Below are 13,952 nucleotides of genomic sequence, written 5' to 3'. Positions count from 1 at the left end.
CTTATGAATGTACGATATTGCCTCCATTATATTATTCGGGATGGTTCCACTGAGTTGCTTAGGTTTCTTTAATTTTTGATGAATTGGATTAATCTTTTTGGAATATGCAATGCAATTGCCAAAATTGTTTTTGATTAAAACTTTCTAAAATGAACCAACACTTTTTGTTTTCATTGTAATTTAACATATATTTAAAAGAAAAGACATAGTCTCCTATGCTGCCTGCTTGTTGATTAACACACTTTTATACCTTTTAGATAGTTAAAAAATCAAAGGGAAATTATAAGCTAAGTTTCGTATCTTTGATATATCTGGCCACAAATACAAACGAAAACCATATCCTCATTCCATTTTCAAATTGAAAACAACACTTTTGAGGAGAATATCCATACAAATCGACTTCTAGTCGTGCAGTTTGCTTATAGCCAATCCCGCACCTACAGCAAACATTCCGGAAACTCGAGTCAGGCTTTGATTCGCAAAGTTCTGCTCGAGTGAGCGGACTGACAGACAGATAAGATACTTCTGTTGCAATTCCTAAACGTATCAACTGGCCTTAAACATTGGATAACATATTTTGCTTTATTGTTTCACTATTAGTGCATAGCCAAATTGTACTAGTCGCTCAAGTTTGAATTTACCGTTGGCCAATTGAACTTTCTTTTTTTTTCTCTTTATTTATTTCGGGGTTTGGGTACTAGTTGTACATGTCAACCCTATTGTACCTTATATAATCTATTTAACATTTTAATTAAATTATCTTATATAATTAATTTCTATGTTTGAGAGATGCATTGATGAACGCATAAACACATCTCGCAGTTTCAGAAAACGGCTCCGACAAAATAGTGTGAACTGCACCAACATTCATTTGATTTATTTTTAGGTTTTTCATTTATCCAATTGAACTTAAAATGTATATTGAAACGTTTGAAGAGTAGTTTTACATTTTTCATAGTTTTTAAACAAGTGTCTTAATTTGTTTCGAAATTAAAAAAAAAAACGTTTTCAAGTAATTTCTGACATAGTTCAATTATGCGTGGCAGTTGAAACAGCTCCTCATGTTGATGAAGTATTGAAGAGACCATGATTAATGCACATATTGTGCATCAATCATGGTCTCTTCAATACTCATACTCAATACTCATGGTCATAATATTTTAGCTGAAATTATTTTGTTACTGTTTATGGAGTGGTCCAGGCATAAGACTCCACCAAGATCGACATTTAAATAATCAATAGCATTTACGCTAAAACAAAAAAAAAACTATCAAAATCATTAATATTTTTTGCTAAACTGCATACATAATTAAAATCTACACCTTCCCAAAAACACAAGCTAATTATATATTACAACACTTCAATGAAAGTAATACAATTAACCAAATGTACAGTTCACAGTAAAGGGTACACAGGTATCAGATCCGGTGTATTAACTTTACGAGCAATCCAAGCAAGTCTACTTCAAATGAAGCAGTTTAAGTGCTGGCAGCAAGTTCCGCCAGAGCAAACATTCCGGGAACTCGAGTCGGACGATTCGCTAAGTTCCGCTCGAGCAACCGACAGACGGATAAGACACTTCAGTACAACTCCTAAACATATTAACAAGCTTTGAAATTTTGAATATTAAATGGTCCGGTGTGGACTGTACCCTGACATCGCTAAGCTAAGACAATGAATAGCTCATGATAAAGTTATCGGCCGAAGTGCTGAAGTGTATTATTTTTCTTTCGTTATTTTTTTTAAATGATTTTAACACTTTTGACTTGACATTTCATCAACCGGATTGTGAATTTCTGTATTTAATGTTTGTCTCTCTCACCCAATAAATTTTAGTAATAATTAAGTTCGACTGACAAGAAATTTGAGTTTTGAAAGTGTATAAAAGGTCTTATATACTCACTGGAAATCAATCACCTTTAAACGAGCAATTCTTGTATATATATATATATATATATATATATATATATATATATATATATATATATATATATATATATATATATATATATATATATATATAAATGATCTCGGAAAGGGCTCCAACGATTTTCTTGAAATGTTATATATAGGGGGTTTCGGGGACGAATAATCGATCTATTTTCGGAAAATGTCGTATTAACCTGGTTTTCATTGAATAAAAACCTCCTACAATATCATTAGAATACGAAGCTAAATTTCGCCACCTTTTAAAAAGGTTCATAAACCGCGAAGTTATGACTGTTATATTTACATGGGTTGAGGAGTTCCCCTCATTTTCTCCAGAACCCATAGATGGATCCTAACCATATTTAAGTGGAACCAACTTCCTGCTCGTCTCTACACAATAAAAAAAGAATAATTAAAATCGGTCCACTAACGGCAGAGTAATTCGTGTACATACATAAAAAAATATGAATTGAGAACCACCTCCTTTTTGAAGTCGGTTAAAAAACATCCCAGCACTTTATAATAATAGCATCTAAAGAAGAATTTCATTACATCCCAAAACATTACTATGCCTAAAAAAATGTTCGCAACAACGCAAAATTACTTCGTACATTTTACAGTGGCAACAGTGGAATATGCAAAGCTTTAATACTACTTCTGTTATTCTAATAGTTCGTAATACGTAATGAAGTTGATACGGCGCCGGGAGGAGAAAACAATTTCTAATAGTTCGAACAGCTAACGGTTCAATAATCGACAAGTCACGCAAACTTCACTTCATAATCTCGACTGCATAAAACCAAATGTTCAATAACACGGCGGTAACGGATCATAATAAAACCTCACGTTATATCAACAGTGAAATATCCATTAGCAGCTATTCGGGCGTAAAATAAACCAACTAAACTTACGTAATAAAATAATACATTTTCTCTCCCTGGTCTCATAACAGCTTATATGTCAAGAAAATCTGTGCGCAAAACGTAGCGACCCCAAATCACGCCATTACGTATTCACGAAAAATGGTAATATCAGATTGTATTGCATTTGAGAAGTAATAGAACACTAGTAATACATGATAACTGCTATTGAGACTATATGTATAAAAGCTGTAGGTAATGAGCGATATTTTTGGATATTTGTAAATTTAACAATTATTTAAGTAAATTTGATACTGTTCGTATATTTAGGTGTTTTAAAGTGATACCCATTAAATTATCACATTATTTTGAATGTGATTATATTATGATACAAGATTATAACTAGTTGTTTTTGTTTATTTTCTCCTTTAGCCTTTACTTTTTACTAACCAGTAAAGAGTAACAAAAGTTAAAAAAGTGATATTGTGTAACTTTCGTTAAACATAATCCTTCGAAAGCCCCGACCGTAATTTAATAATCCGAGAAAAGCGGGAAAGATTATCTTGATGTTAAAACACTAAAATTTCTAAGACAGGACCGCATTGAAAATTAACCCGTAAATTTCAGGCGACAAGTGCTGAGCGGGGAACTTTGTGAACCGCCGCAGGGTACAAGAAGAAATACGAAGTAACATCTCGTTACCCTTTAGTTTAGCTCATTACAGCCAGTTTTATCACAGCTGAATCGAATTGCTTAATCGAAGACAACTGATTTATGGATTTACGATGACAAGCAGTTCTAGTCTATTTTAGAATGCTCAACATGTTCGCGGTTAGTTACTTCTACTACATAGTACGTTTCTCACTTAATGACCCTCGTGGTACATTAGTCAGTCCAGAGTACTATTCAGAGGGTTTTGGGTTTGAGTTTATCGAATTTAAGTTTATATATTAGTAATTCTCTTTGGGTATAACTAACTGGTCGAGTTACATACAAGAAAGTGCTAATATAAAAATATATTTTTCTAAAACAAGGAGAAAGTAGGTCTTCCTCTTACATCTTACATCATCTTTTTATACCCTTACTAAATTAATATTAACATTCACATTCACTAAAAGTTAAGATAAATTATATTCGACTTTAAAACAAATCGGTAAGTTGTGCTGTTCGGAATTTTAATCACATTTACGGGTTAATTAATGTTCATTGTAAAAAAATACGTGGTTTTACGTAACATTTTACATGGAGTTAGATTCGTCTAACGAATTGACGTAACTTTTTAAAGGTTAGCAACAGCAACGTCAGTTCCCCAGGGGTCCGTTCTCCGGTCAAGTGTGACGCGTTATTTTAACGACGAACAATTTGTTTCGCGGGAAGGGGTTGGTCCGCATTGTGGTTATTTCGCTACTTTACTCCAATTCACCCTGCCACCTTTAGCCATTTTGACATTTTATTTTCAAGGGGTAAGAAATATTGAGGTTTTGCTTTACTTGATTTATTAGTCGTTATATATCTTACTAGTTTTTGCCCATGGCTTCGCCCGCGTTTAAAAGAAAATAATATAACATACTAACATACATAAAACTGAAAATTCGTACCTTTAACTTTGCTAAAGATCATCACTTGATCAAATGCATAGTTTACGATTCAATCCTCACTAATATTTATTAAAATAATCGATGTTTTGGGTCCAAAAGATCGATTCTCCGATTAATCGATCTTAGATCGCCATCCCTAGTTCCCATGGGATTTTCGGGATAAAAACTACCCTATGTCATTTCTCGGGTATCATACCATCTTTGTACAAAAATTCATTAAAAACGTTTCAGTGGTTTGGGCGTGAAGAAGAGACAACCAGACAGACAGACAGACAGAGTTACTTTCGGATTTATAATATTATTAGGAATTAGGAATTAGGATTAGTAAAGATATATCAAATTCTCGTGTCACAATGTTAGTTACCGTACTCCTCCGAAACGGCTTTACCGATTTTCACCAAACTTTATATGCATATTCAGTAGGTCTAAGAATCGGCTATTATCTATGATTCACCCCCCTTAGGGTTGTTCATTCTTAACATTTTTTTAATTATATGGCAACACAACGTTTGCCGGGTCAGCTAGTTATTTTATAAGAAACGTTAAAATATTGGTTATTTTACTTTGATCTTTCTGCTATCGACTGCAATAGTTAATGTTTAAAAAAATAATGTACGTATATTTTTGTTATACACATAGTTACCCCTTAAGAGGAAGATTAAATGTTATAATTATAATCTCCTCTTAACCCTTAATATTGTTGAACGATTCAAACAAACAGAAACTGTATTAAAATAATTTCCAAGAAACCGCTAAAATAATTTACTTTAACATTAGGAATATTACACACAACATTACTTACTTTAAATAGATATGATTAGTGACAAGACAAGGCCGTACTAATCAAGTTATCATATGATATACTTTCGTAAAACAATTCTAACCCTCACCCAGTTACGAGATTGACACAGGACCGGGTGTTAATTATTAAAATGCATTAAGGCTTAAAGTTTCCGACGATACGGCACTACGTCGATCAAGCCATTGTTGTAGAACTCAGTGACTGGCGCTTTCGCAAAGCCAAAGGGCACGAGGGAACAGTAGATCGTCATTCTCGTTTGTCATCAATCTATGTTAGGGCTGCTGACATGTAAGTGTTAATTAAGCAGGCCTTACTCGAGCGTAATTAAGAGTGTTACAGTGTTATTTTAGACATTAATTGAGATGAAATTTCTTGTTATAATGAAACAAGGTTCGGGCTTGTTAAGTAATTTTGTTTGAAGGCCATCTTGCCGCACGTCGGCAGCGCGCACTGAAGAGTAAACAGACCGAAGTTTCGATCGAAATTAAGATTAGGCAAAACATTCCTCCTGTTATCGCTTCCTTTCAAAGTTCGTAACGGTGTTTTCTTAAACGCTACAGTCTATAGAATAGATACCGTTTAATTTTCAATGCTGGGATGATAACATTGATTCATATTAGGTAGGTAACTATTATCTTGAACTCTAACTAAGGATGGAGAACAAGGAACAAGGAAGAAAGGCTAGTAACTAAATATATTGTTTTTTTATACATCCACATAAAATAATTTAATTTTTTGTATATTTCTATAAGAATATATTTTATAAGTATATCAATTTTTATAATCGGTATATTTAAACAATTAAACATTTCACGTAACTATAATGTATATGTATAAAAAGTTCTATTATTAAAAGCTTCCTTACTTTAATGCTGTTTACAGTGTAGTTAAAGCATCTTCATAATAATAAAGTCTGTCTTTTTGTCTGATCCGCGTCATGCTGCCTCAGTTTCAGTTAAAGCCTCTTCATAATAAAGTGAATATTGGCTATTTGACTGTTTGACAATTAATTAACTTTTAATGTCATGTATTTTTATATGAAGGTGTTCACGGCCCTAGTAGACTTGCTACGTTAGTCATTGGGGAGAGGCGACTTTCTAGTAGTAATAGCAGTTGCTACATCCGGCCGCTGTAATATAATTGCGTTTTTCTCGTTGAATTTATGCATATTCTAGTAGTAGCTGCTAGTTTAGCGTTTCTTTACTCTAAACTGCGAATTATTCGACCACTGAGACTAAAGGAGCATCACTTTTGAGGACTTTTGCATCACCTTATACTCAATTGGCCGCTTTATTCGGTATATAATCTTTTCCGGGCGATATGAAGCTTGTTCCTACTTTATTCGATAGTGATGCTTAAATTGCAAATTTTACAATAAGCTTTATTCTTTTAATCTATATTCTTGCACATTTAATTTTGTACATTTTCACCCTCTGTAATAAATACGAGTAAAATAATTGTAATATAATGCCGGTATCAAGTACGCGGTTCACGCAAGTACTTGATACTTAAAGTGCTTGATATATAAAGTCAGGCAATTATTTTATAATGAATCCAATTCAAAAGATTAAACTTAATATTTTATCATTTCTAAGACAAGAATAAATGATGATCATAATAGTAATTAAAAAAACATCATTTAAAGATCTGTCTGACCGGAGATTTAACCCTGAACCCTCTGCATTTCAATATAGTGACTGCGGTGCCATCGAGTCATGCCAGGCGAGCGAGGTTTATCATACTGTTTTTTCGCTGTGTTACTTTACGAACTAAAGTAGCCTAAATTGAGTTAGCCTGCGCAGTTTATGGAAAAGGCGCCCAGTAGTTTTTCAACAGTGACAGGCTAGGGTTTAACGTAGCTACGAAACTAAGATGGAGGACTTAACTTTATAGTCACTTGAAGTCCTGCAGGTTTTTCATACACCATCCTTTATAATTAATTTAGAACAAACATTGTTATGGGCTGTTGGAATAGAAAATCAATTTTTTTAAAGAAAGAAGGATTAGTTTAAGTAACTAAGTTACACAACTATCCAATTCAATAAGTAATTAATATAAAGTCTTTCATAGAATAATAGTTGGTAAAGTTCATTATCTCTAGTCTTCATCTGGTGAATATTTCGGACAATTCAATACGATACCTTCAAGCTCCTTAATTCTCGACAGGTTTTTAATTCAGTCAAAAAATGCGCAGGTAATTTAGATTTGTATTATCAATGTGAAAATATTTGAATATTTTATAATGTAAAATATACTGAATCGATTCTAGAAACTACTAGTAAATAGATAATCATAAAAAAAAAAACATTGAGGGCTCCGGTTGCGTTCCTTTGGAGATCCCGGAGCCCTCTATGCAGCGCCGAGGACGGCCACCGGGGGGGTTTTAGTGCGGTAAGAATCCCACATAACCCTACGTCGCTGCCACAACCTTTTGAAGGTTTCCCCCTCGTAAACAAAAAAAAAATTAAAATCTACTGAATCGATTCTAGAAACTACTAGTTACTATACTTATAAAAACTTATAAAAACATTGTTTTAACAACCATATATTTTCATATAGACATAAAATAAAGATCAATATAATTCGTGTAAATAACACCTCACGACACATATACCGACTATTAAATTAAGAATAATAACTTGCGAAACAAGAATAAATTACTTAATAATAAAATCAGTTTATTCGGATTAAATGTCCGTAGTTTATCAACTGCGGATAACCATCGGTGTTTTATGTAGCCTGAGTAAGCACATTCGGATAATTAAGTGTTGCAAGAGCATTGCTTGAGAATAAAGTACGTTGCACTTTGGAAAAAATATAATAGACAACGTAATTTAATAGTTGTAAGCAGGATGAGTAAAACTTGATGATACAAGGTAATTGTCCAGAAATCTTAGTAGGAGTATTTTTTAAAGTCTATAATTTTTTTTTTGCATGTATAAAGTACCGAATGAGTAATAAGGTACTTTATATTAATTAAAATCTAGCCTACTATAAGACTAATGAGTAATTTTACGCTAACTTAAACTGCTAAATAATCATATAATGAAGGCGGCGTCCTCTGACACTGCACTTCATCATATGCTCACATAAAGGAGTAGACACATTGTTCTTGTGTTATATAATGTTCACTTATCACTATTTCACTAACACTACACTGTGTCATGTCACTAACTCAAATGGTTTAGTCCTTTTGAGTCTTCTCACTAGGTCCGTAGTATCTATCTAAGTCTGTCTAAGTCTAGGTCTATAATAATGTGTAATGTATATGTCGACTGATTTTATAAAAACTACAATAATAAACAATCCACGAACTAAATAATGGACTAGGTATAGTTAAACGTTTCTAAAATTTAAAAAAACATGCCAACCTTAAATACATAATAGTAATTTCAAGTAACACTTTCATTATGCCATAGAATAAGTTTTATTAAAACTCATCCACACTTAATTAGAAATAACATAATATCTGAGTTACGGCCCGTGGCTACGCCCGCGAACATTTCACGCAAGGCTAAATGTTTTTAACAACGCGTTACATTTTCAGGGTAAATAAAAAACATGTTTTTAATTTGAAATTATGTCAAAAGAATTAAATATCAATTTTTATTCAAATACTCGTATATACCAGAGAACATAAAATTATTTATGAATATAAATAAAAAGGTGGGATGATAGAAAATATTTTATATAAATTTTAATAATTGTATTACAAGGAAGTGTGTTTAAGATTTTATCTTTTTTATTTTCTCTTTTTATTTCCTATTCATGTATTTTATCTTCTATGACAAACTACATAAAAATAGCTTTATTGGAAATCGGGAAGGGTATGAAAAATTGTTTACAACATCTGACCATGAAACCGCAAAATAAAAAGCGTGCCACAGCACTCATCTACACTAATATTATAAAGGAAAACTTTGTTTGTATGTTTGTTTATAATGAATAGGCTCAAAAACTACTGGACTGATTTTAAAAAATATTTCACCATTCGAAAGTTACATTATCCACGAGTATCATAGGCTATATTTTATATGAAATATATTTGATAAATAGATTTTGAGGCGGTACAAAGTTTGCCAGGTCAGCCAGTTATTTCTAAACGTACGTATCTATGTACCAAAGTAGTTCAAGAATCTTATAATTTAGTATTAAAATAATAAAAAACATAACCTTAATTCGTTTTTAATATCATGCAAATGAGCATAAGCGTCGAAAGTGAGATAATTATATTCCGTACCAAATATAGCCACTTTATACTTATTTCCATAGATTTGAAACTAAAACAAAGTTTCAAAGAAATAAAGCGTAGAAGCTGTACAGTTTATCAACCGCGGACAACGTCCACCGGGGTTTAACGTAGCTTGGACAAACACTGGGATAGACCGGGCTTTGCTTTTGGAAATAGTTTCACACGATCTTTATGAAAAATAAACTTTTGTTACTAACTTAAATAGGTGTACGCTTCACATTGATAGCTCTACAATATGTTGTACTAGAAAAGGAAAGATAAGATAAGATGAAATAATGTAACGTAAATATTATTAACGAATTTGCAGGATATACAATATGTATGTGTACTTACATACAATTTTGTTATATCCTAGTCGGAATTACAATCGTATTACTATCCCACTGCTGGGTACTAACAGGTCTCCACTCCGAATGAGGGTGACTTAGGTCATAGTCCACCGTGCTTTCTATGTGCGTATTGATAAACTTCACACATACCTAAGAACCTTTTTAATAAACCTATCAGGCGGATAAGATTCCTCATCTTCATTACCGTTAAAGCAAGTGATAAGTAGTATCTCATTGAGCAATATTTTATAAATTACTAATGTACAGAAATATAAAGTACTCAACGTACCCTATCACTTTAGAGCGGAAATGTCTTCCTTAAACAAATATTTTAAAGATACCCAAAACATAGTTGCAAAGGCTTTTTTCTATGTTCGTCGCGTCGTAAACTTGGGTACTTAAAGGTACAGACCGCCGTTCTTTGTCCAATTTGTGAATGCACTGCCCACACTGTTTATGTGATGGAAGTGTTACGGTTTCACTGTTTGAATGATTCGTTGGCGCTATATGAAGTGGAGTTAAACAAACATGGAAATAATTTTAAGCAACATTTTATTTTCTTAATTTGTAGCTTTTCTAGATTTGCTTTAGATATTTTGCCATCTTTACAATTATAATGTATGTCGATTGTCAGTACATCTTCACTATGTTTCATTTAACAATCAAATTAGAGCGACGAAGTTACTCATTAAATGTGTAAAAAGACATTAGTATTTTTATTTACCAAAAAAGGCGGACGAAAATGTACAAAAAAATCAACATAAGGTTTTTTTATAACAAAGGAGTAGCAGACGAGCATGCAGTCCACCTGATGGTAAGTGGCTACTGACGCCCATGGACATCTATAATTAACCCCAGATAGGATTAGATATTTGCATCTGAGGTCGGCCACAGATGCGCCGCTACCCTGAGGACTAACGTGGAACGCCTCGGAAAAATCTGTCTCCCTTACCACACCCTTAAAAACTGAACACACCAGCGCTGCCGGAGGCCACCACAAAGGGTTTCAGATATAACGTACCTAATACACTAATAGTTTACTATAAAAACAAATTAAATCTAGGTATTTATAAATTGTTAATTGTTATTGAATTAGGAAGAAACACTACACTTCATATTGTCATACAATATAGCAACATTCTCTAAACGAATATTTGTTACAGATGAAATGGTGATATCATCAAGCAAGTACGAAGTTATAAACTCAGTGATAAGTTCGTTTGAGAGCCGCATGATACTCACTGTGCGACGGCTGACGGCCGCCGACGTCGGTGGCTACCGATGCGTCGCCAAGAACTCGCTCGGAGAAGTCGATAGCATTATACGGCTATATGGTAAGATACGTTTGATGCATATCTTTCAGCAGCCGTTTTTTAATTGGGGAATCCCTGTATGGGGGCAGCGGAGAGGATATGCCGGACTCCTACAGTCTAAAACCCCAAGGTGTTCCCCTGTTCGCCCTTTGTCGGGAACATGAGTACGGTAATGGCACTCGTCCGCAGTATCCTATCACCTATCGCAATTATTATATCCATCCTTAAGATTACAAGTCCACTGTAGTATGGACCTCCCCTTGGTCTTTGGTGCAATTTTTGCGTTTAGTTAAGCATAGATAAGCGCAGTCAATGAATAATATCGCAAGAAAACGTTAACGATCTTAGAGTAACTTCTTAAACTTATTCTTCGACATCGAAAAAAGGGAATTGTGATTGAAATCCAATGTGACCAGTACTTATGCTCTAAAATACTAGTGCAAAGCTGTGTTCTAGTAGGAGGAGTGTTAAGGCAAACTTATTTATACGAGGCATTCCAACTTAGCCCTCGGGAATAGCAACGCACCTGTGATAATTATGTGAGGTTATTGTTCTATATAGTGTTAGTTAAAGTCGAACTTAGGTAACTACTAAGGTACACCTAATTTTAGAATATAAATTCGAACTGATATATAATATTTGCTCTAATTTTCAAAAATAATAATATTCGAAAATGTTATAATTGTTTAATGTACACAAGGAGAAACTCGAATTTGTAGTAAGACTAGATACCTATAGCAACACCCAAATAATTTTGTTTTCTTAGAGAACTAAGTCTGAATACGTTATGTTACGAGTATATAATGATTACATTCATTATGATTTAAGTATCTCAATTAACAATATCGTAAACTGTATAGGTTACACTATATGTCCACTAATCTAAATTGCCTTCCTTACACATTAATTAAAACAAACATTAACCGGAAAGCTTGTACTCTATCATTCACATTTGAATAGACTTAGGTTCCAATACAGCTGGTACTAATGGCACACGAGAAGTGACCTAAATAGGCAGTAGTGCATAAACAAGCTAGGCTTAAGACTTACGAGAAATTATCTATAATTAAACTACTCTGCACCCGGTACATAATTATAATTGAATTGTTAAAAGTTATTTGACAAATCTTACTATCTTCATTAGCCCATAATAGTTTATCTAGCCATCGACACGTTTGCCTTTTTGTGTTGTTAGCAACAGAAGGTTATCAGAAGACAATCAGTAGACAATGTCTATTATTATTATTACTTTATAATATAGGAGTAGCAGACGAGCATGCAGTCCACCTGGTGGTAAGTGGCTACTGTCTCCATGTACATCTGTAATCAACCCCAGATAAGATTAGATATTCCTACCTGAGGTCGGCCACAGATGCGCCACTACACTTGAGGATTAAGCTGGAACGCCTCGGAAAAGTATACCACCTTACCACACCCTTCAAACCAGAACACATCATCGCTTAACACGTGTATTAACTTTTAGTTTCGTAGCAAACATCAAAGTCTTAATCTTTCCTCAGAAATCCCCGGACCAACAATAAGAAACACGAGTCCTGCGACGAAAAAAGATGAGTACAAGTTTTCGACGCCGATGGAAGGCCCAGACAACCAGTTTGGGTCTGCCGAAAGACCAGACGATGAAGACGATCGGGATTCCGTCACAGACACTATAGAAGATGGACAAAGAATTTCATCCATTAACGATAACGCCACATATAAAAACAAAACTATACATTCAATAACTGAAAAACAAAATTTAAGTAACAAAATCCGTAAAATAATAAACAAATTCGAAATAGGAGAGGAAAAGTTGGAAATGAATGGAGGTTATGATTTGCATTCAATGCATGCGTTTTGTTCGCTGCTGACAGGCGCTGTCATCTATCATTGCGTTCGTACGTGAAATTAGTCAAAATTAATTATTCGTAAAGTTACGCGCTAGTCCTTTTTGTTGTGTTGCTATTATTACGTATAAATTAAGAGTATTGGGTTACGTGTACAAAATTATCTTTTACAGTAACCGAAATTACGAATTATCAAAGCGATATGGAGTTCACTATCAATATTTCCATACAAAAACTTACATTCCGTTTCATATTGACGCTACCTCGGATAGATTGACGTTTGACATGTATTTAAGAGCAACTTATTACCAATTGATTATACATGATACTTTTTATTCAAATTTGCTTTACTACTATATTAAATTTGACGATAATAAATACCGTACGTATTTCTATTCTTAGTCCACATTTAAACTGACATCTATTTAAATTAAGGTATTATTCGTGTAATTACTTAAATGGTTATAATAAACATAACTACGGTTTTTTTAATCCGTTTTGAGTGCAATGACGTCACTACTACATACATAACATTGGCAATGAAGTTCTTAAACGAGCTCTCGTGTTGATCAACGTGTTAATAATAAAACTTCATTAACTGATGTAATTCTATATGTTTTTACAGAGCCACTCGTTAATCATTTATGATTTGTAACACTCGACAATAATTAAAAGTTCATCGGTCATCTCGAATAACATGACGGCTATTAGGAACCTTGTCAGCAGTTTAGATTATTCACACTAATTAACGTGAAGGTTTCCGTAAGGAAAATATTTTAAATGGATACACGCTCTTTATTTTGAAATGTAGATAGTAAGCAAGTAAAAATTCTATTTAATTGTAAGTGGTCAGTGGTCACTGGTTTATGAATATCTATATTCAACCCTAAATTGGAGCCCTTCATAAAATAGACCACAGATGTCTTGACATTGTCATCGTCAAAGTATCGTCGCATTCTTCAAACAAGAAGATGTCTCACTGCAAGTAAGGCAGGAATAGGTGATAGGGGTACCCCCGAAGGTAG

The 13,952-nt window shown here is 33.5% G+C and overlaps 1 protein-coding gene across 1 annotated transcript in view; it reads left to right on the top strand.

Annotated features, from left to right (window-relative positions):
* The window catches only part of LOC140753693 (lachesin), a 29,484-nt gene extending 16,142 nt beyond the window's left edge, over window positions 1-13,342 (top strand). The window contains exons 8-9 of the mRNA XM_073088460.1: window positions 10,934-11,104; window positions 12,604-13,342. Of these exons, the coding sequence (XP_072944561.1) occupies window positions 10,934-11,104; window positions 12,604-12,986 (554 nt within the window). The 3' untranslated portion in view covers window positions 12,987-13,342. The remainder of the gene's footprint in view (window positions 1-10,933; window positions 11,105-12,603) is intronic.
* The last annotated feature ends 610 nt before the right edge of the window (window positions 13,343-13,952 follow it).

The sequence above is a fragment of the Epargyreus clarus genome, unplaced genomic scaffold (genome assembly GCF_041222505.1).
Source record: "Epargyreus clarus isolate Ecla_fem2 unplaced genomic scaffold, WU_Ecla_fem_2.2 ptg000003l, whole genome shotgun sequence".
Taxonomy (NCBI): domain Eukaryota; kingdom Metazoa; phylum Arthropoda; class Insecta; order Lepidoptera; family Hesperiidae; genus Epargyreus; species Epargyreus clarus.
Note: the sequence above shows the minus strand (reverse complement) of the source record. Positions and strands in the feature narration are given on the sequence as shown.